This window comes from Musca domestica, unplaced genomic scaffold (assembly GCF_030504385.1).
Source record: "Musca domestica strain aabys unplaced genomic scaffold, Musca_domestica.polishedcontigs.V.1.1 2, whole genome shotgun sequence".
NCBI lineage: Eukaryota > Metazoa > Arthropoda > Insecta > Diptera > Muscidae > Musca > Musca domestica.
In genome coordinates, this window is record NW_026712249.1 from 42,145,282 (window position 1) to 42,163,870 (window position 18,589).

The following is an 18,589-nucleotide window of genomic DNA, read 5'->3' on the forward strand; positions in this document are numbered from 1 at the left end:
ACTATGTGTTGGGGGTATTATAAGTTTGATTGGGCCAAAAATTATGTAACACCTCGAAATATTGGTTTCCCACATAGGAAAGTATATATGGATCTTCCTAGCTCGCCGAGCTGAGTCGATCTAGCTATGTATGTCCGTCCGTCCGTCTGTCCGTCTGTCCGTCTGTCCGTCTGTCCATGTTAATTTGTAATCACTCTACAGGTCGCAATTATGGCCCGATCTTCACGAAATTTGGAATGGAGGTGGGGCTAGGGTCAGAATAGAACCCTATTTCTTTTGGAGATGATCGCATAATATTTAGGGGTTGAAATGGACCAAATACTGAAAAATTTCTTGATTTTCCAGTTGCTCTACAGGTCGCAGTTATAGACCGATCGACACGGAATTTGGCATGTAGCTAGAGTTTAGGGCGGGGAAGAAGCCTACTAATTTGGGTGGTCATCGGATAATATTTAGAGGGAAAAATAGACCATATCTTTTGTGTTGAAAAAATGCAAAATTTTTCATTAAACCGCGAATATATTAAATCCCGGCGAACTCACAAAGCCATGACAAGGTTACTTCTGACCTTTACATTGATGTTAACATCCATCAAATCGGATATATAGCAAAATATGTGCGATATATATGTCTATCAAAGAAGATATGCTTGAAAGATCTCTTATATGTCGAGAACGGCTGAACTGATTTCGACAGTTCTCATTAATTCAGAATTGCCTCTTGGCAAGAAAGAAAAAACGTCTAAAAAAATCGCATAAAAATATCTCTCTAAAGATGAAAATATTGATTTTGTAAAATTTTCTCATATTTTTTAAATTTTGTCATATTTTTGGCATATTTTAATTTTGAATTAAACATTTGGTAATATTTCTACAGCTAACAAAACTAAGTAGTTAGGGTATCATGATATCATATACAGATCGCATTTATGGCCCGATCCTTACGAAATTTTGCATGGGAATAAGATGAGGGTCAGAATAGAAGCCTACTCTTTTTGGAGATGATCGACATATATTTAGGGGTAGAAATGGACCAAAAAACTGCAAAATTGTCAGCAGGTCGTAATTATCGCCCGACCCTCACGCACATTTGAATGGAGGTTACCGGACATTGCAAAAACCAAGCAGTTTTGGATGGCCATCCAAAAATATTCAATGTGTGAAATGGTTTGCCAACTTTTGTAGACAAAATACGAAAATGACCATTCCAGTGACTTTTTGGAGAATTCAGAAATAAAGGAAAGACGCACTTCTGACTATTTCGTTAACGCTGATTTCGTTGAAAAATATAGTCAAATGTCTGTATCTCATATAGATGCGTTTCAGTCAAAAACCAATAATAAATGTTAATCATTTGCCACTTCGGAGAGATTATAGGTCTTTGGGAAATATTGGTTTAAGTGCAACATCTACCAATAAATTGAAAATGAGCAAATTCGTTTAAGTTGCTATTATTCGAAAATTAGAGAACGAAACCTGATGGTTTTCTTTTATTATTTGTCACAATATCTTGTGGAATTCTTTCGAGTATCTCGCCTATATAAACTGTATCGTTTATTATAGTGTTGTAGGGTATTCAACGGTCGGCCCCGCTCGACTGTAGCCTTTGCTTACTTGTTTTTAATATAAATTGAACAATTATAATGACTTCAAGTTCTAAGAATCTTTGCCTTCATTGATTTATTCTTACACTTCAGAAGAAAATTTTAAATGTATTAATAAACAATGATTGTGAGAACAATTCGGAATAGAAATGCAATATCGAGTCGCAAATTTGGATATTGAAAACCGTCCAAACAACTTTAAGGATAAACATACGTTGTCAAGTATTTATAATGCTCTTGGAGTTGACATGTTGGGAGATTAATGTCAAAATGCAAAGTATTTCTGCGAATCTATAACGCCCTCTCAAAAAATTACTAGTTTAATGTGGATCTACAAAGAACATGTTATTTATGGCTTCAGGTATGTACTGACAGTGATTTAAATAAATTTTACCGATTTCGTCGAAGCCTTTGTAACTTGACCCCCTTCGATTTGGCTTCCTTCAGCGAGATTAAGAACGTAGCAGTAGCTAAGATATATTTATGCCTACTCGCTGTAGCCTTTGCACTGTTTGACTCTTACCAGTCCACCTGCTGTTTCACCACATTCTCCGGCGGATGAGCTCGCAGAGTCAATCCGAGGGATTATATGTTTTTTTGTATTTTTATGGTTTTTTTTTCTATTGGACATCCCTCATGAGCCAATACACCATATTTTGTAAAAAGCCTTGTGTCTTAGGGCTTACAACGCTGATTGGATCCTTGCATGAAAAATCAGAATAATAATTTTAGCCAAGTTGGCTACACCAATAAGACAAATTGTATCATTTGCAATGCCACTATTATTCATCTGTGACTGTCCGGTTTATGGTCCGATGGGGTCATTTGACCTGTTTTTCCGCTTAACTCTTTGAGGAACAATAGGAAGTATATGGCTTCGATTTCCTCTTTTATTGGTCTGCGATTACGGAGATGTAACCTCAGCCTCAACTTCCCTTGATTTGGAGGGCGGTACATCCGGCTTTGGCACATCAGAGGCCTTTGTTGAAGACTTCTTTGTACCAGCCACATTTCTAGATGAGAAGGGGTTACCCGTAGTCTTTGCCTTCTTTGTTGTCTCGACTGCTTTCACCTCTGTTCTGCATGTGGGAATCCTGCTTATCGGCTTATTCCTTAATGTAACGCTACATATGTCTTCTCTAACTTCTTAATGAACTTCAGGTTCGTCTTGATAAGCTGCAGATCCTTATCAGTGAGCTGAATCCACATCGACATATCGACTAAAGTAGTTTTCTGCTTGGTGATATGCGCTTTTATCCCTCATCTCCCTGGTTTGGTGGTCTTAGTGTCGGGAAAGGTCAGCGGCACTTCAATGTTTATTACTTTATCTTCCATATGTCACGTTCGTCGTGAAGGGACTGAGGTCGACCACAGCATAGGATTCATGCGGTAAGGACTAGGTAACTAAACCTGATATTTGTTGAGGCGCCCACGTATCAACGAAGCTCCGTTAGAATACAGTCGGCACTTTTACTGCAAACCGCAACACTGATGGGCACGTGGTCGCATAACATCCCAGCGTTAGAACATCCCTCTTTATATGAGGCCAAGTACAGGAGTTTAGCTATTTTAGAGGCGCCAAACATTGCATCGTCAGTCTAAGGATAATTGGCGATCGGGTATTTAAGCCGAGAATCCACCAACCAACTTCAGATTGCTATCATTTCTAAGCCACTCGTCCGACAGCTGTTAAAATTATTCCAGTGACAGCTCATTATATTGTTTACAAGCGTACAAAAGCATTTTCGTCAGAGTTTTCCAGAAAAAAAATTATTCGCGATGTAATTCAAGAGTGATTACTTGATTTCTTTATATTTGGTTGGAAAACCACAAGTGGCTATCGTTAGAGCTCTCCAGCATTTAAATGTGATTGATACTGGTAGCGCGACGTCAAGGAAGTGGACGGAAGAAAACAGCAATATCAGCAGAAATGGTTCGAAAAGTAAAGAAGCGACTTGATCGAAACCCGCGTCGCAGTGGCCGAAAAATGGCTCGTAAGCTGAACATATCGCAATATTCCATTCGGCAAATATTGAAAAATGAGCTCGGGGTATAGCCATTGAAATTCAAATAAGTGTAAGAACTTACGCCGCAACAGAAAGAATATAGACTCAGAGCTAAAAAGCAAAAAAGTTGCTTCGTTTGGCCAAAAGTGGTGAACTGCTAAAAAATGTAAAAATTATGGCGTTTGACTTTGTTGCAGTTTTTTGTGTCTCACCTTTTTCTAACTTTGCGATTGTTTTTTTTTTTTAATATACGATTTTTATTTAAATTTATTTATTCCATTTTTAAATAAAGGCATTAGAAAAAATTTCTTTCTCAGCTATGGAAGAAGTAAGCGTTTCTTCAAGATATCAATATGGCTTTAGTTATTTTAAGTCTACCTTAATTTAAAATTATTTCAAATGTAAGTTCAATAAAGTTGAGCTCGAGCTTGAAACGTCAAAGTGTCTTCCGTCGGAGGACGAAATGTCGAAAAGAATAAATAAATAAAAAACAACTTTAAACACATTATGGATAACCCTACAAATAAACATTATTTAAATAGCGAATCCATTGATATATGTTGGTTCCCATGCAATTGATTGGACTTACTTTTAGTAAATCTTGTGTAAAATTAATGTATTTTATTTGAATACAAAATATATGATTTATAGGCTAAAATATGTAAAAACAGTTTTAAGCATACATATAGAAAAAATATAACATTAAGATACCGAAAATAAAAAACAATATGTTTTGCCAAAATTTAGAAGACATTTGTAAAACCATGAAAACAAACTACTGTATATGTAAACTAAATAAAATAAAAAAAGGAATAAATATTATTAAATAAAAAGAAAATATAACAATTCAATGTGTTTTTGTTGTGTTACAATAAATGGTGGTAAGATTTAAACAAAAAACTAGTGGGTTTACTTTGCGCCTTGAACTATGCTTCAAATTCTTATGAAGTAGGGTGGTTTTATCATTCGATTGGCAACACTGGCAACGACATCTAAATAGCGCCATCTATTGATTCACATGATCCATTTTAGGCAAAATTTTTCTATTTCCCCCTAATTTTGGCACATTTATTACAATCAAACATCGTTAAAACTAGCAAAAAACATTTTTAGTACAATATTGTAAAACTTTACATTTCCTGTAATTTGTGTTCACTTGTTGTCATTAAAAAAATTGACATTTCAGATCGTTGCAAAAATACCGGATATTTTGTAATGCTTAACTTTAGTAACGGCCATACTTTTTTCGAGTAGTAGTATAAATGACAATGTAGTACCGAGTTATACAGGATTTTAGACAAAATAAATAAAATTAGCGAAATTGGAACGCATAAAAAACGCAAACGCAAATTAATGTTATTAAAACAATAAGGGCCCTAGATCCTAGAAATGCACTGAAAGTTGTCCTTCGTCTAATTAAAATAATTTTTTATTATTTAAACTATAAAGTACATAAATTTTACTTTTTCTGGGAAACAACACCCCTCGTATATGCAATTATTTATGTGCAGATCTTTTCCAACAATTTCCAAAAGAAATATCGAAATTTCTTGCTTGTAATAATCAATTTTGTTTAGTTAAGAAGTAATAATACTTAACATTAGTAAAACATGTATTTAAATTCGAAATTTCATTGAAAACGGCAAAAAGTATTATACTGAGGTTCCACTGTTAATGACATGAGAAAAAAGATTCATTTTCAACAATTTTGTCCTCCAGAGATCATGTGTTTCAATAGATGGCACTATATTCGTGTCGTTGCCAGTGTTACCAACCATTTTAAAAATCAGTTGGAAAGAAACAGAAAACCATATCTGCTTTTAGGCGCACAAAAACAATAGCCAGCTCTCCAATAAAAAGCCTTAAGACAAAACTCAAAAAAAGTTTTTATTAATTATTATTAATTTATTTTTTTGTCAATTTTTTTATTTATTTAAACATTTTTCAAAATTTCAGTACATATATTAATTCAAAACACACATGAGGTGATTTCAAAAGAGATGATTCAACAATTTATTCCCGTCCTCGTTATTCAAATTTTTCGTCATACGTCTAACTGAAATGGAAAGAAAAAATGTGATCAGAATTGGATCCAAGTAGAAATAAATAGTAAATAATTATTTAATGCAATTGATGCGGATAAGTCCATCAAAATTAGTGGCTAGTTCGTGGGTGATATACTATTCAAGTTATAGAAGGAAAACGAGTTTGAAAACCTATTAGAACAGACAAACTCCGGGCGGGGCCGACGATATTATAAAAAAATCAACTTTTTTTTAATAATTACAGGAACAATCAAGTATAGAGCAAAAAGTAGAAGATACGTTTATCGGGGTTATGAATGTTTACATCGCCATATTCATAGAATTAACGCCCAGGCGAAACGGCTGAAGTTAGAATCTTGAAAATTTGCACGAGGGTCAGTCTTGGCTCGTAGGCGTGCGAGGGTACGATAAGTACTAAAATGTACTAAAAAGTTGATAGTTTGTATTAGACAAACGGAATGAGCTAGAATTCTGACATTTGGAATGATTCACAGCAGGATAGATCCGCCAAAGGTTATTTGGAAATTCAAACTTAAGGTTAAGAAAAGTTCTGAAATGTTACTAAACTTCTAAAATGGTACATTTTGGTATTATGTGAACGGATAGAGTTAAAAACTTAAAATTTGGTATGAGAATCAACGTTGGAAAGTAAGTTTTATATGTGAAAATGGTTTTGGAAATGTGTACTAAGTGTGAAGCTGGAATTTCGAAATTTTGGATTCGTTGGTGATAAATAGGTCGTTTTGAAATGTGTATCAAAAGTACCCGAAATGTACTAAATAGTATCATATGTGTGTGCAATTTGGTATTGGGTAAACATAAAGTTCTTGAATCTAAAATCTAAATAATAATAAATCTGAAATTTGGTATTACGGTCGCTGTTCACGTTTATGTGGCCTGGACACATGGAGTTGGTCTCGGAAATGTATACTATATTGGTACGAAAAGAACTCAATGGTACTAAATTTGGTATTGGGTGAAGGGGATTAGATAAAATACTGCAATTTGATATTTCGATTACTGATGGTATCTGGGTTTGATATTTGTTGGTAGTATGGAAATGCGTTTTGTATTTTTAAGGAAAAGTACTAAATGCTACTAAATTTGGTATTGGGTAAGTCGAAAGGGCTGATATCTCTAAATTTGGTATTGAAATCTTTGTTGATATAGGGAATTGAGATATGAAGGTGGTTTAAATTTAATAATTGTTCGAAAAGTAGAATTGGTGCTAAATTTTGTATTGGGTGAAGGACAGAGCTGGAATTCCTCATTTTCATTTTTCGAATTTTGATACTGAGGTATCTGTCTCAAAATTTTGTTATATACTAAATGGTACTAAATTTGGATCATTGTGAGTGTTAGGAAAGAACAGGGTGAGATAAAAAACTGCAACAAAGTCAACCGCCATAATTTTTACTGAATGAATGAATGAAAGCAAAAAATGTCGGAAATAGCATCAAATTTTAGAATAAGTTTAGATTTTTTCCGATTGGTCACCTTTGGTACGAATTATGGCCAATGGAGACGTCACACGCTGCCCGAATGTTGCTCTGCGGTATTTTGTCCCATTCCTGCCAAAGCGCTTGCTTGAGGTGATCGACACTTTGGTATTTTTTTAGTAACAACCTTGCTTTTCAAAATACTCCAGACACAATAGTCCAACGGATTGGTAACCGGAGATTTTGGTGGCGCTGGAAATGAAGCGAGGAACCTCATTTTGTACCCATTCTTGGGTTGCGCGTGCTGAGTACGATGGTGCTGTGTCCTGTTGAATTGTCCAAGGTCTGCGGCCAAAATGTATGCGTGCCCAAGGCTTTAATGCACCCTCCAGAATATTTTCGCGATAATATTCGGCATTTATTCTGATGCCATTTCTGCTGATGTTGCTGTTTTCTTCCGTCCACTTCCTCGACGTCGGGCTACGTTACCAGTATCACTGTAACGAGCGATGTTAAAAGACACAAAAGATTTATTCACATTTAAATGCTGGAGTGCTCTAACAATAGCCACTTGTGGTTTTCCAGCCAAATATAATGAACTCACAATATCACGCTTGAATTCCATAACGAATAACTTTTTTTCTGGAAAATTCTCACCAAATTGTTTTTGTATGCTTGTAAACTGTATAATTTCCTGTTACAGGAATAATTTTAGCAGCTGTCAGACGAGTGGTTTAGTAATGGCAGCTGTCTGAAATTGGATGCAGTTTTTTTCATCTCACCCTGTATTAGTACATACTTTTCGGTATTTCCAAGTTTTCTTGGGTAATTTCTAAATAAATGAACTGAATGCTGCAACGGATTTCTGCCTATTATTTATATATTTTCAAGACACATCCACTATTTGGTAGAGTTTCCGTATAAGGGAACCTAATGATTTTCGATATTTTAAGACTCCGGCCTTCAATATCGGCTAGGTCGAGTTTAATTGTTATTTCATTGTAATTTTTTTTTCTATTCCACAATCTACAAGATTAAACCGGGCTTTGTGTATTTTGCATCAAATTTTCTAAACCTGATCAATATTATTATTATTTTTTTCAACTTTACACCTCTGATGTCAATTTGGTACAGGGGATTCCCATTAAATTAAGATAAATATTAAAAAACCACACATCTCCATGTCCGAAAGTTTAAATGGGATTTCTTTCAAAGAAATTAGAAATTTTGAAAAACACCATGACTAAGTAAGTTTTTCTTATTTTACGCTAAAGATCAAAACTTGTGAAGTAAAATTGTTTACAACCATTTCCAGTAATTATTTACAAATAAACAAGTAAGCAAAGGCTACAGTCGAGCGGGGCCGACCGTTGAATACCCTACAACACTATAATAAACGATACAGTTTATATAGGCGAGATACTCGAAAGAATTCCACAAGATATTGTGACAAATAATAAAAGAAAACCATCAGGTTTCGTTCTCTAATTTTCGAATAATAGCAACTTAAACGAATTTGCTCATTTTCAATTTATTGGTAGATGTTGCACTTAAACCAATATTTCCCAAAGACCTATAATCTCTCCGAAGTGGCAAATGATTAACATTTATTATTGGTTTTTGACTGAAACGCATCTATATGAGATACAGACATTTGACTATATTTTTCAACGAAATCAGCGTTAACGAAATAGTCAGAAGTGCGTCTTTCCTTTATTTCTGAATTCTCCAAAAAGTCACTGGAATGGTCATTTTCGTATTTTGTCTACAAAAGTTGGCAAACCATTTCACACATTGAATATTTTTGGATGGCCATCCAAAACTGCTTGGTTTTTGCAATGTCCGGTAACCTCCATTCAAATGTGCGTGAGGGTCGGGCGATAATTACGACCTGCTGACAATTTTGCAGTTTTTTGGTCCATTTCTACCCCTAAATATATGTCGATCATCTCCAAAAAGAGTAGGCTTCTATTCTGACCCTCATCTTATTCCCATGCAAAATTTCGTAAGGATCGGGCCATAAATGCGATCTGTATATGATATCATGATACCCTAACTACTTAGTTTTGTTAGCTGTAGAAATATTACCAAATGTTTAATTCAAAATTAAAATATGCCAAAAATATGACAAAATTTAAAAAATATGAGAAAATTTTACAAAATCAATATTTTCATCTTTAGAGAGATATTTTTATGCGATTTTTTTAGACGTTTTTTCTTTCTTGCCAAGAGGCAATTCTGAATTAATGAGAACTGTCGAAATCAGTTCAGCCGTTCTCGACATATAAGAGATCTTTCAAGCATATCTTCTTTGATAGACATATATATCGCACATATTTTGCTATATATCCGATTTGATGGATGTTAACATCAATGTAAAGGTCAGAAGTAACCTTGTCATGGCTTTGTGAGTTCGCCGGGATTTAATATATTCGCGGTTTAATGAAAAATTTTGCATTTTTTCAACACAAAAGATATGGTCTATTTTTCCCTCTAAATATTATCCGATGACCACCCAAATTAGTAGGCTTCTTCCCCGCCCTAAACTCTAGCTACATGCCAAATTCCGTGTCGATCGGTCTATAACTGCGACCTGTAGAGCAACTGGAAAATCAAGAAATTTTTCAGTATTTGGTCCATTTCAACCCCTAAATATTATGCGATCATCTCCAAAAGAAATAGGGTTCTATTCTGACCCTAGCCCCACCTCCATTCCAAATTTCGTGAAGATCGGGCCATAATTGCGACCTGTAGAGTGATTACAAATTAACATGGACAGACGGACAGACGGACAGACGGACAGACGGACGGACGGACATACATAGCTAGATCGACTCAGCTCGGCGAGCTAGGAAGATCCATATATACTTTCCTATGTGGGAAACCAATATTTCGAGGTGTTACATAATTTTTGGCCCAATCAAACTTATAATACCCCCAACACATAGTGTTGTAGGGTATAAAAATGTCCCGCCAAAAATCCATACCACTATGTCTCTCCTCGTGGTATTTAGTTTGCCATTTGATTGAAGTGCAAGTAATAGAAAGCTTAGCCACGATATGAGGAGCTTTGGGGCAGCAAATTAACGTATATGTAGACTGTTTATTCCGGTTTGCGTATTTAGTATGATTTGTGCAAGCACATTAATTGGTAGTCATAGAAGACGAAGTCGCGCTCAGCTGATCGTGATTACGAAGGTGATAAACAACACGCATATTGCAATTAAATTCTCGACACAGCAAATGCAGAAGGGAAAAATTTCCACAACAATGATTAGCAACAATATTTCAAGTACAACCCTGGGGACGCCTGGATCAACTGCGACTGCTCAGGGTGCCCATATACTGCCAGCTCCAAAAAATGCTACCAACCACTATGAGATCAACATACAATTCACCGAAGAGCAACAAAGACTGTCCTACTACGAAGAGACGCTGACAACAACAACAGCTGATCAGAGACAACTAAAAAATGTGATCAACGAGAAGATACGTAACAGAGAATTCTTTTATGGTCTGGAAATTTTGGCACACACCTACAATCCCAACTATTGGTTGGATTACAATGCTCTGGGACCTCTGCTGCCACTGTTCACCTCCATTGTATGGCTGGGTATGGACTATTGCAATATAGAAAATCTCAACGAGGTAGAAGCCATTCGTTTGGCCAACAAACTAAATCGACATGTGAGAGTAATGCCACACTTGTCATGTTATTGTCTGACCGAGACAAGACTGAGAGAATTTTTGAATATGAATTTTCCCAATGTTCTCTCTATACGAGGAGATTTTTTTGATAAGGATCAGCGGTATCAGCATTCATCCGAATTGGTGGAGGCAATTCGAAGAATACGGGGTGGTAAGTGAAAAAAATTTGATATTTGTTTTTATAACGGGACAATTGACAATCGTAGTTACATGTAAACAAAATATTCTAAAATATGATAAGAGATTCTAGTGGAGAATTATTTTTTGGTTGTACAGTCGAACAGGTTTAATACTAATCTTTGTAAACATTCACCTGAATTACTTATGTAGGTCCACGTCTTCGCATAGCCTCAATATAACGGTACCTCCCAATATTCGGTAGTTTGATGATTTTAGCGACATTATTTACCTGAATTATTTTAAATTTCGTATTTGGGGAAGTTATGGGTCCGCGACTTCGTATAGCCCGTATATGACAAAAATTGCATATGGAAGTCCACGTTTTCGTGTAGCCTACATACAGCGATACCTCCCTTTATTCGGTATTTTGATGATGTTAACGACATTTTTTCACCGGAATTTTTTTATGTCGTATTTGAAATTCGGAATCGGTACTACAGCCTATTTCCTCAGAGGGTATATATAATTTGATACGGCTAAAATGTGCCTCATCGAAATAACGGTTTAGACCCTAGGTCTCTTTGAACCATATCCATTTCAGGACGTTTGGAGTGGATCTAGCTATGTCCGTCCGTCTGTGTGTCTGTCTGGTGCGCACGATAACTCTTGAAGGAAGTATTCGATTTGTTCCAAACTTGGTAAATCGTAATATTATTATCAAACTGAGATCGAGTTCGGAGATCGACGATATCGGTCCACTTCTTCTGGTACCTCCCCACAAAAAGGTCGATTAAAAAAAATGTTTTACTGCACAGAAAGACTTAGCGTAATACGATTTTTTCCAACTTTGCATATCCTAATATTTGCATTAGTGCTAGGTCAGGTGAGAACATGGACAATATTCCATCAAGTACCTCCCCCACAAAGGGTCAAAATTGTATCCATGAAGCTCAAAAAACGAGAAATCAATATTTCTATAAACACAAGATCTGTTATAAATATGGTAGAGATCGGACCATTCTTTCTGGTACCGCCCCTAAAAAGGATCTAAGTTTTAAGTAACCAAAACGATTATAAAATCCGAAGTAAGCATCCGGCTAATTTCATATTTCGCACATCCCATTATTTCTACAAACACAAGATTTGCTGTGAAGATAGGATATATCGATCCGCTCCTTCTGGTACCTCCTCCACAATAGGTCAAAATTTTGAAAATTCATGAAGCTCATAAAACACGAAATTAATATACAATTCCGTACAGACATGGTGCATCACAATATTTCCATCAACACAAGATTTGTTATAAAGATGGTTGAGATCGGACCATTTTTTCTGGTGCCTCACCCATAAATGTTTCAAGATTTTGAATAACAAAACGCTCGAAAGATCCAAGTCTCTTCAAATTTCACACATACAAACATTTTTGCTAACACGAAAGCTGTTGTGAAGATGATATATATCTGTGAACACCTTCTGATACCTTACCAACAAAGGGTCACAATTTTCGATACTTTTATCTGTCATAACTTGCGGAACAAGTCAGCGATTCTTTCCAACTTGCCCTATCTACATATTTCTCTCAACCCGAAACCTGAGATGAATATGGAATTTATGACTTCGTATAAGATTAGATATAAGTTTGGTTGTTTATAATTTTGCCCATACCACTATTTTTATCTGTATTAGTAGTGTGAAAATTTAATACTCCGGTCGACTATATCTGGTACCTCACGCACATTCTAAAATTTTTTAAAAATTCTCAAATATCTTTCAAGGAAGTAGCGAATATAGTCCAAACCTGGCACGTTTCTAGTACGTATGAATTCCTTGAGTTTAGATAAAATGTAGGCTCTTCACGTCTTTTAGGACCTTTAGTAGAATTTTATGACAAATAATTTTGTAGAATAGTTTGATTTGTTACGATCCCGTTTAAAGAGAGTTTTTAACCATATTAGAAAAAAAACAGACCAAAGGCCCCTTTGAGGGTTAAAAATTTCGAGGTCAATTTGTTCACTATTTTTTTTTCGAGGATAGAGTTAATCGTTTCACCCAAAATAAGACATCAACATATTTTCAAATAATTTATTTTATTCTCAGTCATTATAACCGAGTTCCACTGTATTGTATATATCAATTGCATTTAGAATTCGTAAATAAATAATAAAATGTTTTCTTATCATCTTTTAATTGTCTCTGTTTAGATTCAATAAGCATTGGCGTAGCTGGCTATCCTGAGGGTCATCCGGAATGTAAATCAATAGAAGAAGACTTGGGAAATTTAGAGAAAAAGGTAAGGATAAATAACTGTGCGTTTAATCAATCAATAAAAGCTATATCATTTATTAAAACAAAAACAGGTTAAAAAGTATCATTCGGTTTTGCAGACAGATGAATACCATCAGCCAATGCTCGATAATTTAAATACATATTTTTTTGACTTCTGTTACGATTATTCAAATGAGACAAATAGACAATCGGAGTCTTACTTCACATTTTATGGGGGAGGTACTTGAGGTACTGTCCATTTTCTCACATCTAGTACTGATGCAAATATTAGGTACTGATGCAATTATTTTGAAAATTTCCGAAGGGATGGACCAATATTGTCCATTTCCTAATCGACATAAATAAATATGATATAGATATTGCGACGTGGCAGGTTTAAACTATGGAGATATGTAAATGTTTAGAAAATGTTAAAATGTGCGTGATGTACGAGATATAGTCGACTGAAGTATTCCATTTTCATACTTCATACAAATACTGGTATGGTATTACAAGAAAATCAAACATTTATATCCAATTTTATGCAAAATCATAAAATCCATATTCTTCTCAGGTTCCTGGCTGAGAGAAATATTTAGATATAGCAAGTAAGAAAGAATCGCTGACTTGTTTCGCAAGTTATGATAGATAAAAGTATCGCAAATTGTGACCCTTAGTGGGTGAGATACCAGAAGGAGTTCGCAGATATATATCACCTTCACAACAGATCTTGTATTAGCAAAAATGTTTGTATGAGTGAAATTTGAAGAGAGTTGGATGCTTATTTCGCTTTCTTCGAGCGTTTTGTTTTTCAAAATCTTGAACCCTATGTGGGAGAGGTACCAGAATAAACAGTCCGATTTCTACCATCTTTATAACTGATTTTGTTTTGATGGATATATAGGATTGTTCATATTCGACGGACCCATCTGGCAACGTCATAACTTTTGACAGAGATGTCACATCGCTTAATGACATACCCGCGTTTGAAGCGTCAGTCCAAGCAGATTTTTACCATGAACCAATACACGCCACGCGAGCGCTCTGAAATAGTTGAAATTTACAGAAGAAGTCAATTGTGAAAACTCAACGTGCTTTTAAAACATTAAAAAATGTGAGAAGTGCGCCTTCTAAGAACACCATTAAACGTTTATACGAAAAATTTTCGACTGGTAAGGCTCTTTCTAATCCGAAGAGGCCAAATAAAAGTCGACCAAGGCGATCGGCCGAGAATATCGCTGCCGTACGAGCCAGTGTTGAGAGGTCCCCAAGAACATCCCAAAAACGCCGTTCTCAGCAGTTGGGCCTGGCTCGGTCCACTTTACAACGGATTATTCGCATTGATTTGCATTTGTTCCCGTACAAAATTCAATTGACGCAAAGAATGTTGCCTGCGGACAAGCCTCGTCGTTTGGAATGGGCCGAAAGAGTCATGGGTCCGTCGAATATGGGCAACCCTGTATTGAGATATACCAAATCTGAATGGAGTCGGATTTTAATTTCGCATTTTATTAGCTTCATGGATATTCAAAATTTTGCCCGTTTGTGGGGGAGAAGGAGTGAACCAGAAGGAGTGGACAGCTATATCCCTTCTTCACATCAAATCTAGTGTTAGTATAAATAATGGGATGTGTGAAATATGAGGAGAACCGGATGCTTATTTCGGATATTATAATCGTTTTGGTTATTAAAAACTTTGACCCTTTAAGGGGGAGGTACCAGAAGAAATGGTCCGATCTCGACCATCTTTATAACAGATCTTGTGTTGATGGAAATATTGAGATGTACCAAGTCTGAATGGAATCATACGTTAATTTCGCATTATATAAGTATCTTGGATATTCATATATTCAGATATATTCCATTTTCACACCAGACCTTTGGTTACTACATAATATTGTGATGTGTGTAATTTGAAGACAATCGGACACTTACATCACATTTTATAAGTGTTATAATTATTCAAAATGTTGACGCTTTGTGGAAGACGTACTTGTCCATTTTCGCACCTGACCTAGCGCTGATGCAAATATTAGGATTTGCAAAGTTGGAGTCAAATCGGATTATCCATTCTCAGTAAAATACATTTTTGAAAATTTCGAACTTTTGTGGGGGAGGTTCCAGTTGTGGTGGACCAATATTGCCCATCTCCGAATTCGATTTAATTTTGATAATAATATTCCGATGTTTGGATCAAATCGGATACCCCCTTCAAGAGTTATCGGGCGCATCAGTCAGACAGACGGACGGACATTGCAAGATCGACTTCAAATGTCCTGAAATGGATTTGGTTCAAAGAGATCTGGGGTCTAAAACCGTTATTTCGATGAGGCACGTTTTGGCCGTATCAAATGATACATACCCTCTCTAGCAATATGGCTGAGGGTATAATGACAGTACCATACATAAATTATGACATATAAATATTATTTCTTTAAATAGTCTGAAATATCCATTTAACTTTAGAACCCTTATAAGAAAATACAAACATGAAAAATGAGGTTCCGTTTAGTTAATCGGTTTACCAAAAATGTGGGCCATCATCAACCATAAAATCTTGCACTTTAATCTGCATATAAACTCTTCTTAGGAAAATCAATGAAAAACAACTTAAATGCCCCTTAAATGCACAATGTCACGCTTTGCTTTACTAAAAAGAAATCAACAAAACTCATTCTAACGAAAAAAATCCCCCAATAGCATCTCCGATTAAGGCGCTCTGATTTGTGATTTTTTTTTTGCTTTCGTTCGTCATTGTGTCACACCGTGTTTAATTAAGCTTTATAAATGGTCAATAATTAAATTGTTTGTTTTGCTTATTTTCTGCTTTCATTTCAGGTTGTGGCCGGTGCAGATTTCATAATAACACAAATTTGTTTTTCATCCAGACCCATCATTGACTACATCAAAAACTGCCGATCCAGAAATATAAAAATCCCCATATTAGTGGGTATTTTTGTTCCCGATAATCTGCGAATGTTAGAGACGATATTGCGATTAACTAAAATCCATATGCCATCGGAAGATCTGCAAGAATATCATCGACACCATGACCTTGGAGAGGGACAATTTACAGAATATGCTGTACGGAGAGCAGTCGAAATGATTGATTCGATTTTGAGTAGTGATGAAGTTGAAGTTTATGGCCTGCAATTTTTCTCCATGAATAGATTTCAAAATATACCAATGGTCTTGGAGAAGATTCGGAAAAAACATAATAAATAAAAAAAAATAAATAAATAAACGCGTACAAAAAATCTAAATAAATTACTAGAAAATATTTAACAGAAGTGAACCGATTTTGGTCCTCATCAGATTCAGATTTTCTTTGCCAAAATGTGGGTAAGGTTGCAGAACAGTTGGACCGATTTTGACCAACATTGAACTTGATCTAATTTTGGTAAAAAAAAAACGATGTACCAAGTTTGTTCCAAATCGGATACACTCCGCGAGAGTTAGCGTGCGAAATCCTAAAGAGTGTGAAACCGTTATTTCGATGAGGCTCATTTTGGTCGTAACCATGGCTTTTTAGGATCTCCTACCTAAGCAAAATTTAGTGAAATATTGGATCTAAAAAAAAAAAAAAAAAATAATAATAAAAAATAAATATTTAATTTTCCAGGACTTTATTTAAGAAATAAAAGCCAGCCGGTAAAAAAAACAGCTATGTTTGGGCAGCTACATATTATGGTAGATTGTATAACAAGGGATTTGAATTAAAATAGAGTTGAAGAAACAAACTACCTTTCTGTTGTTGCAAAATAGTCAATACTTTCCTCATTCAATTTGATGGAATACATACAGACAAGCCACATAATCAAATCGGAATGGTTTGAATTCCGTAATCCGAAATCGATTGTTTCCGATCCGTACTATTTGGTGGGCTACGAAAATGTCATTATTTAGTGTAAATATGGCAATATTATAGGAACGCAAGAACAAAAAATTTAAATACTTCAATATTTTTTATGATAAGAGCAAATGGGTCGCCTAAGAATGACACCAACCATTAATACATTCGTTTGTTACAGAAGCTTTATTCTTTTATACCTTTAACTCCATGTTTCATCAATATTATTAGTGTAGACATAAACCTATATGTATGGTGAATATATGCAAGCTTTTATCCGCTGGTAGTCAACATGAATGCTGACAACAATAACCACAAACTTTTTACACCAAACCTATATTTTTATTCTTTCGTCCTTATACCTACATATGTATATCGGTCAAGACCTTCTGCTTCCTAATCCCAGATAAAATTCGAAATAATTAAAAAAGAGTCATGTATTTCACATGAAAATCTGGGAGAACCCAATATTCTTCAACATGTTACAATAAATAATTTCTATTACGCTTCTTTTTAGATGATAAAGTAACCTACATACAAGGGGAAAAAATTATTTTCCCATAAAATGTAAAACTATTGTCCGATTTTCTTCATTCTTAGCAAATGCCAATAATTTTGGAACCTCAAAAAAAAAAAAAAAAACTGCTAAATATTGTAAACATCAAAAGCCATGTGTAAGAGAGCGAAGACCACGATTGATCCCAAACTTGAAAACCGGTTCAGTGAGAAAACGGTGCATATTAGTCCACTTCTGTCCGAAATGGGTTAAAATATTAATTTTTTTTTTTAATTAACTTTTTTAATTTTCGGTTAAAATCGCGGATTTTTTACAAATATTGACGAATTTTAAAAAAATTGGATTATAATCGTACACGTTCCAAATTTGTTTTCAAGGCTGACCAAATTTTTTAAGTACTTCCAAAGAAAAAATAGAACATTTTCCATGAAAAATTTGTGGATTTTTGAATTTTTAAGAACATGTTTTGTAAGGACTTCAAGGGGAAAAATTAGGTGCAGTAAGGGTTGGATATATTTCTTAATATTTTTCAAAAATCCGGGTCAAGAATGGCGGTTATTTTTAAAATACTTTTTGGGCTATGTAAAACTTGCCAATTTTTTAAAGATAATTTTATAAAATCTTCCTGGGCTTAAATCGTCGGCTGACTAAAAATTAATTTTTATATAAGTCGTTTTATAACAATATTTTTTTCATTTACGAAAAACTATTAAAAAAATTTTTAAGAATATTTTTTCAAAAAAAAAAAAAAAAAAAAATACTTTCTGTAGTGGAATTCTCTAACTCATTTTTTGAGTTACCGACAAAAGTCGGTGAACTTAAAATGCAATTTTTCGGTAAGCTAGCGACGAAATCAAAGTAGTCGTATATAAGTATCGGTAGATCGATGTTGTGAACTTTAACTTCTTTTTCATATCAAAAATATTGATTTTAAAGTTACCGATTTTTGTCGGTAACTCAATTAATGACTTAGAGAATCCCACTACTGATCTGTCTATTGGTTTTTATACCTCATGTATAAATCATTTGATAGGGC

General features: G+C 34.9%; 2 protein-coding genes across 4 annotated transcripts in view; one reads left to right on the forward strand and one right to left on the reverse strand.

Moving 5' to 3' along the window:
* Positions 1-5,542: 5,542 nt before the first annotated feature.
* The window catches only part of LOC101899545 (zinc finger transcription factor lin-29), a 412,168-nt gene continuing 399,121 nt past the window's right edge, over positions 5,543-18,589 (reverse strand). For all 3 annotated transcript variants that reach the window (XR_009342123.1, XR_009342124.1, XR_009342122.1), the window contains one exon: positions 5,543-5,665. The gene's annotated coding sequence lies outside the window, so the exon portion shown is untranslated. The remainder of the gene's footprint in view (positions 5,666-18,589) is intronic.
* Positions 10,074-16,422, forward strand: LOC101899703 (methylenetetrahydrofolate reductase (NADPH)). The gene is made up of 3 exons (XM_005186690.4): positions 10,074-10,952; positions 13,123-13,211; positions 16,025-16,422. The coding sequence occupies exons 1-3, from the start codon at positions 10,220-10,222 to the stop codon at positions 16,409-16,411; spliced, it is 1,209 nt and encodes a 402-aa protein (XP_005186747.3). The 5' UTR covers positions 10,074-10,219; the 3' UTR covers positions 16,412-16,422.

Coding starts and splice junctions, on each gene's coding strand:
- LOC101899703 (XM_005186690.4), top strand. CDS start 10,220: ATGATTTGTGCAAGCACATTAATTGGTAGTCATAGAAGACGAAGTCGC. Junction 10,953..13,122: donor AATTCGAAGAATACGGGGTG/GTAAGTGAAAAA, acceptor GTCTCTGTTTAG/ATTCAATAAGCATTGGCGTA. Junction 13,212..16,024: donor TGGGAAATTTAGAGAAAAAG/GTAAGGATAAAT, acceptor CTTTCATTTCAG/GTTGTGGCCGGTGCAGATTT.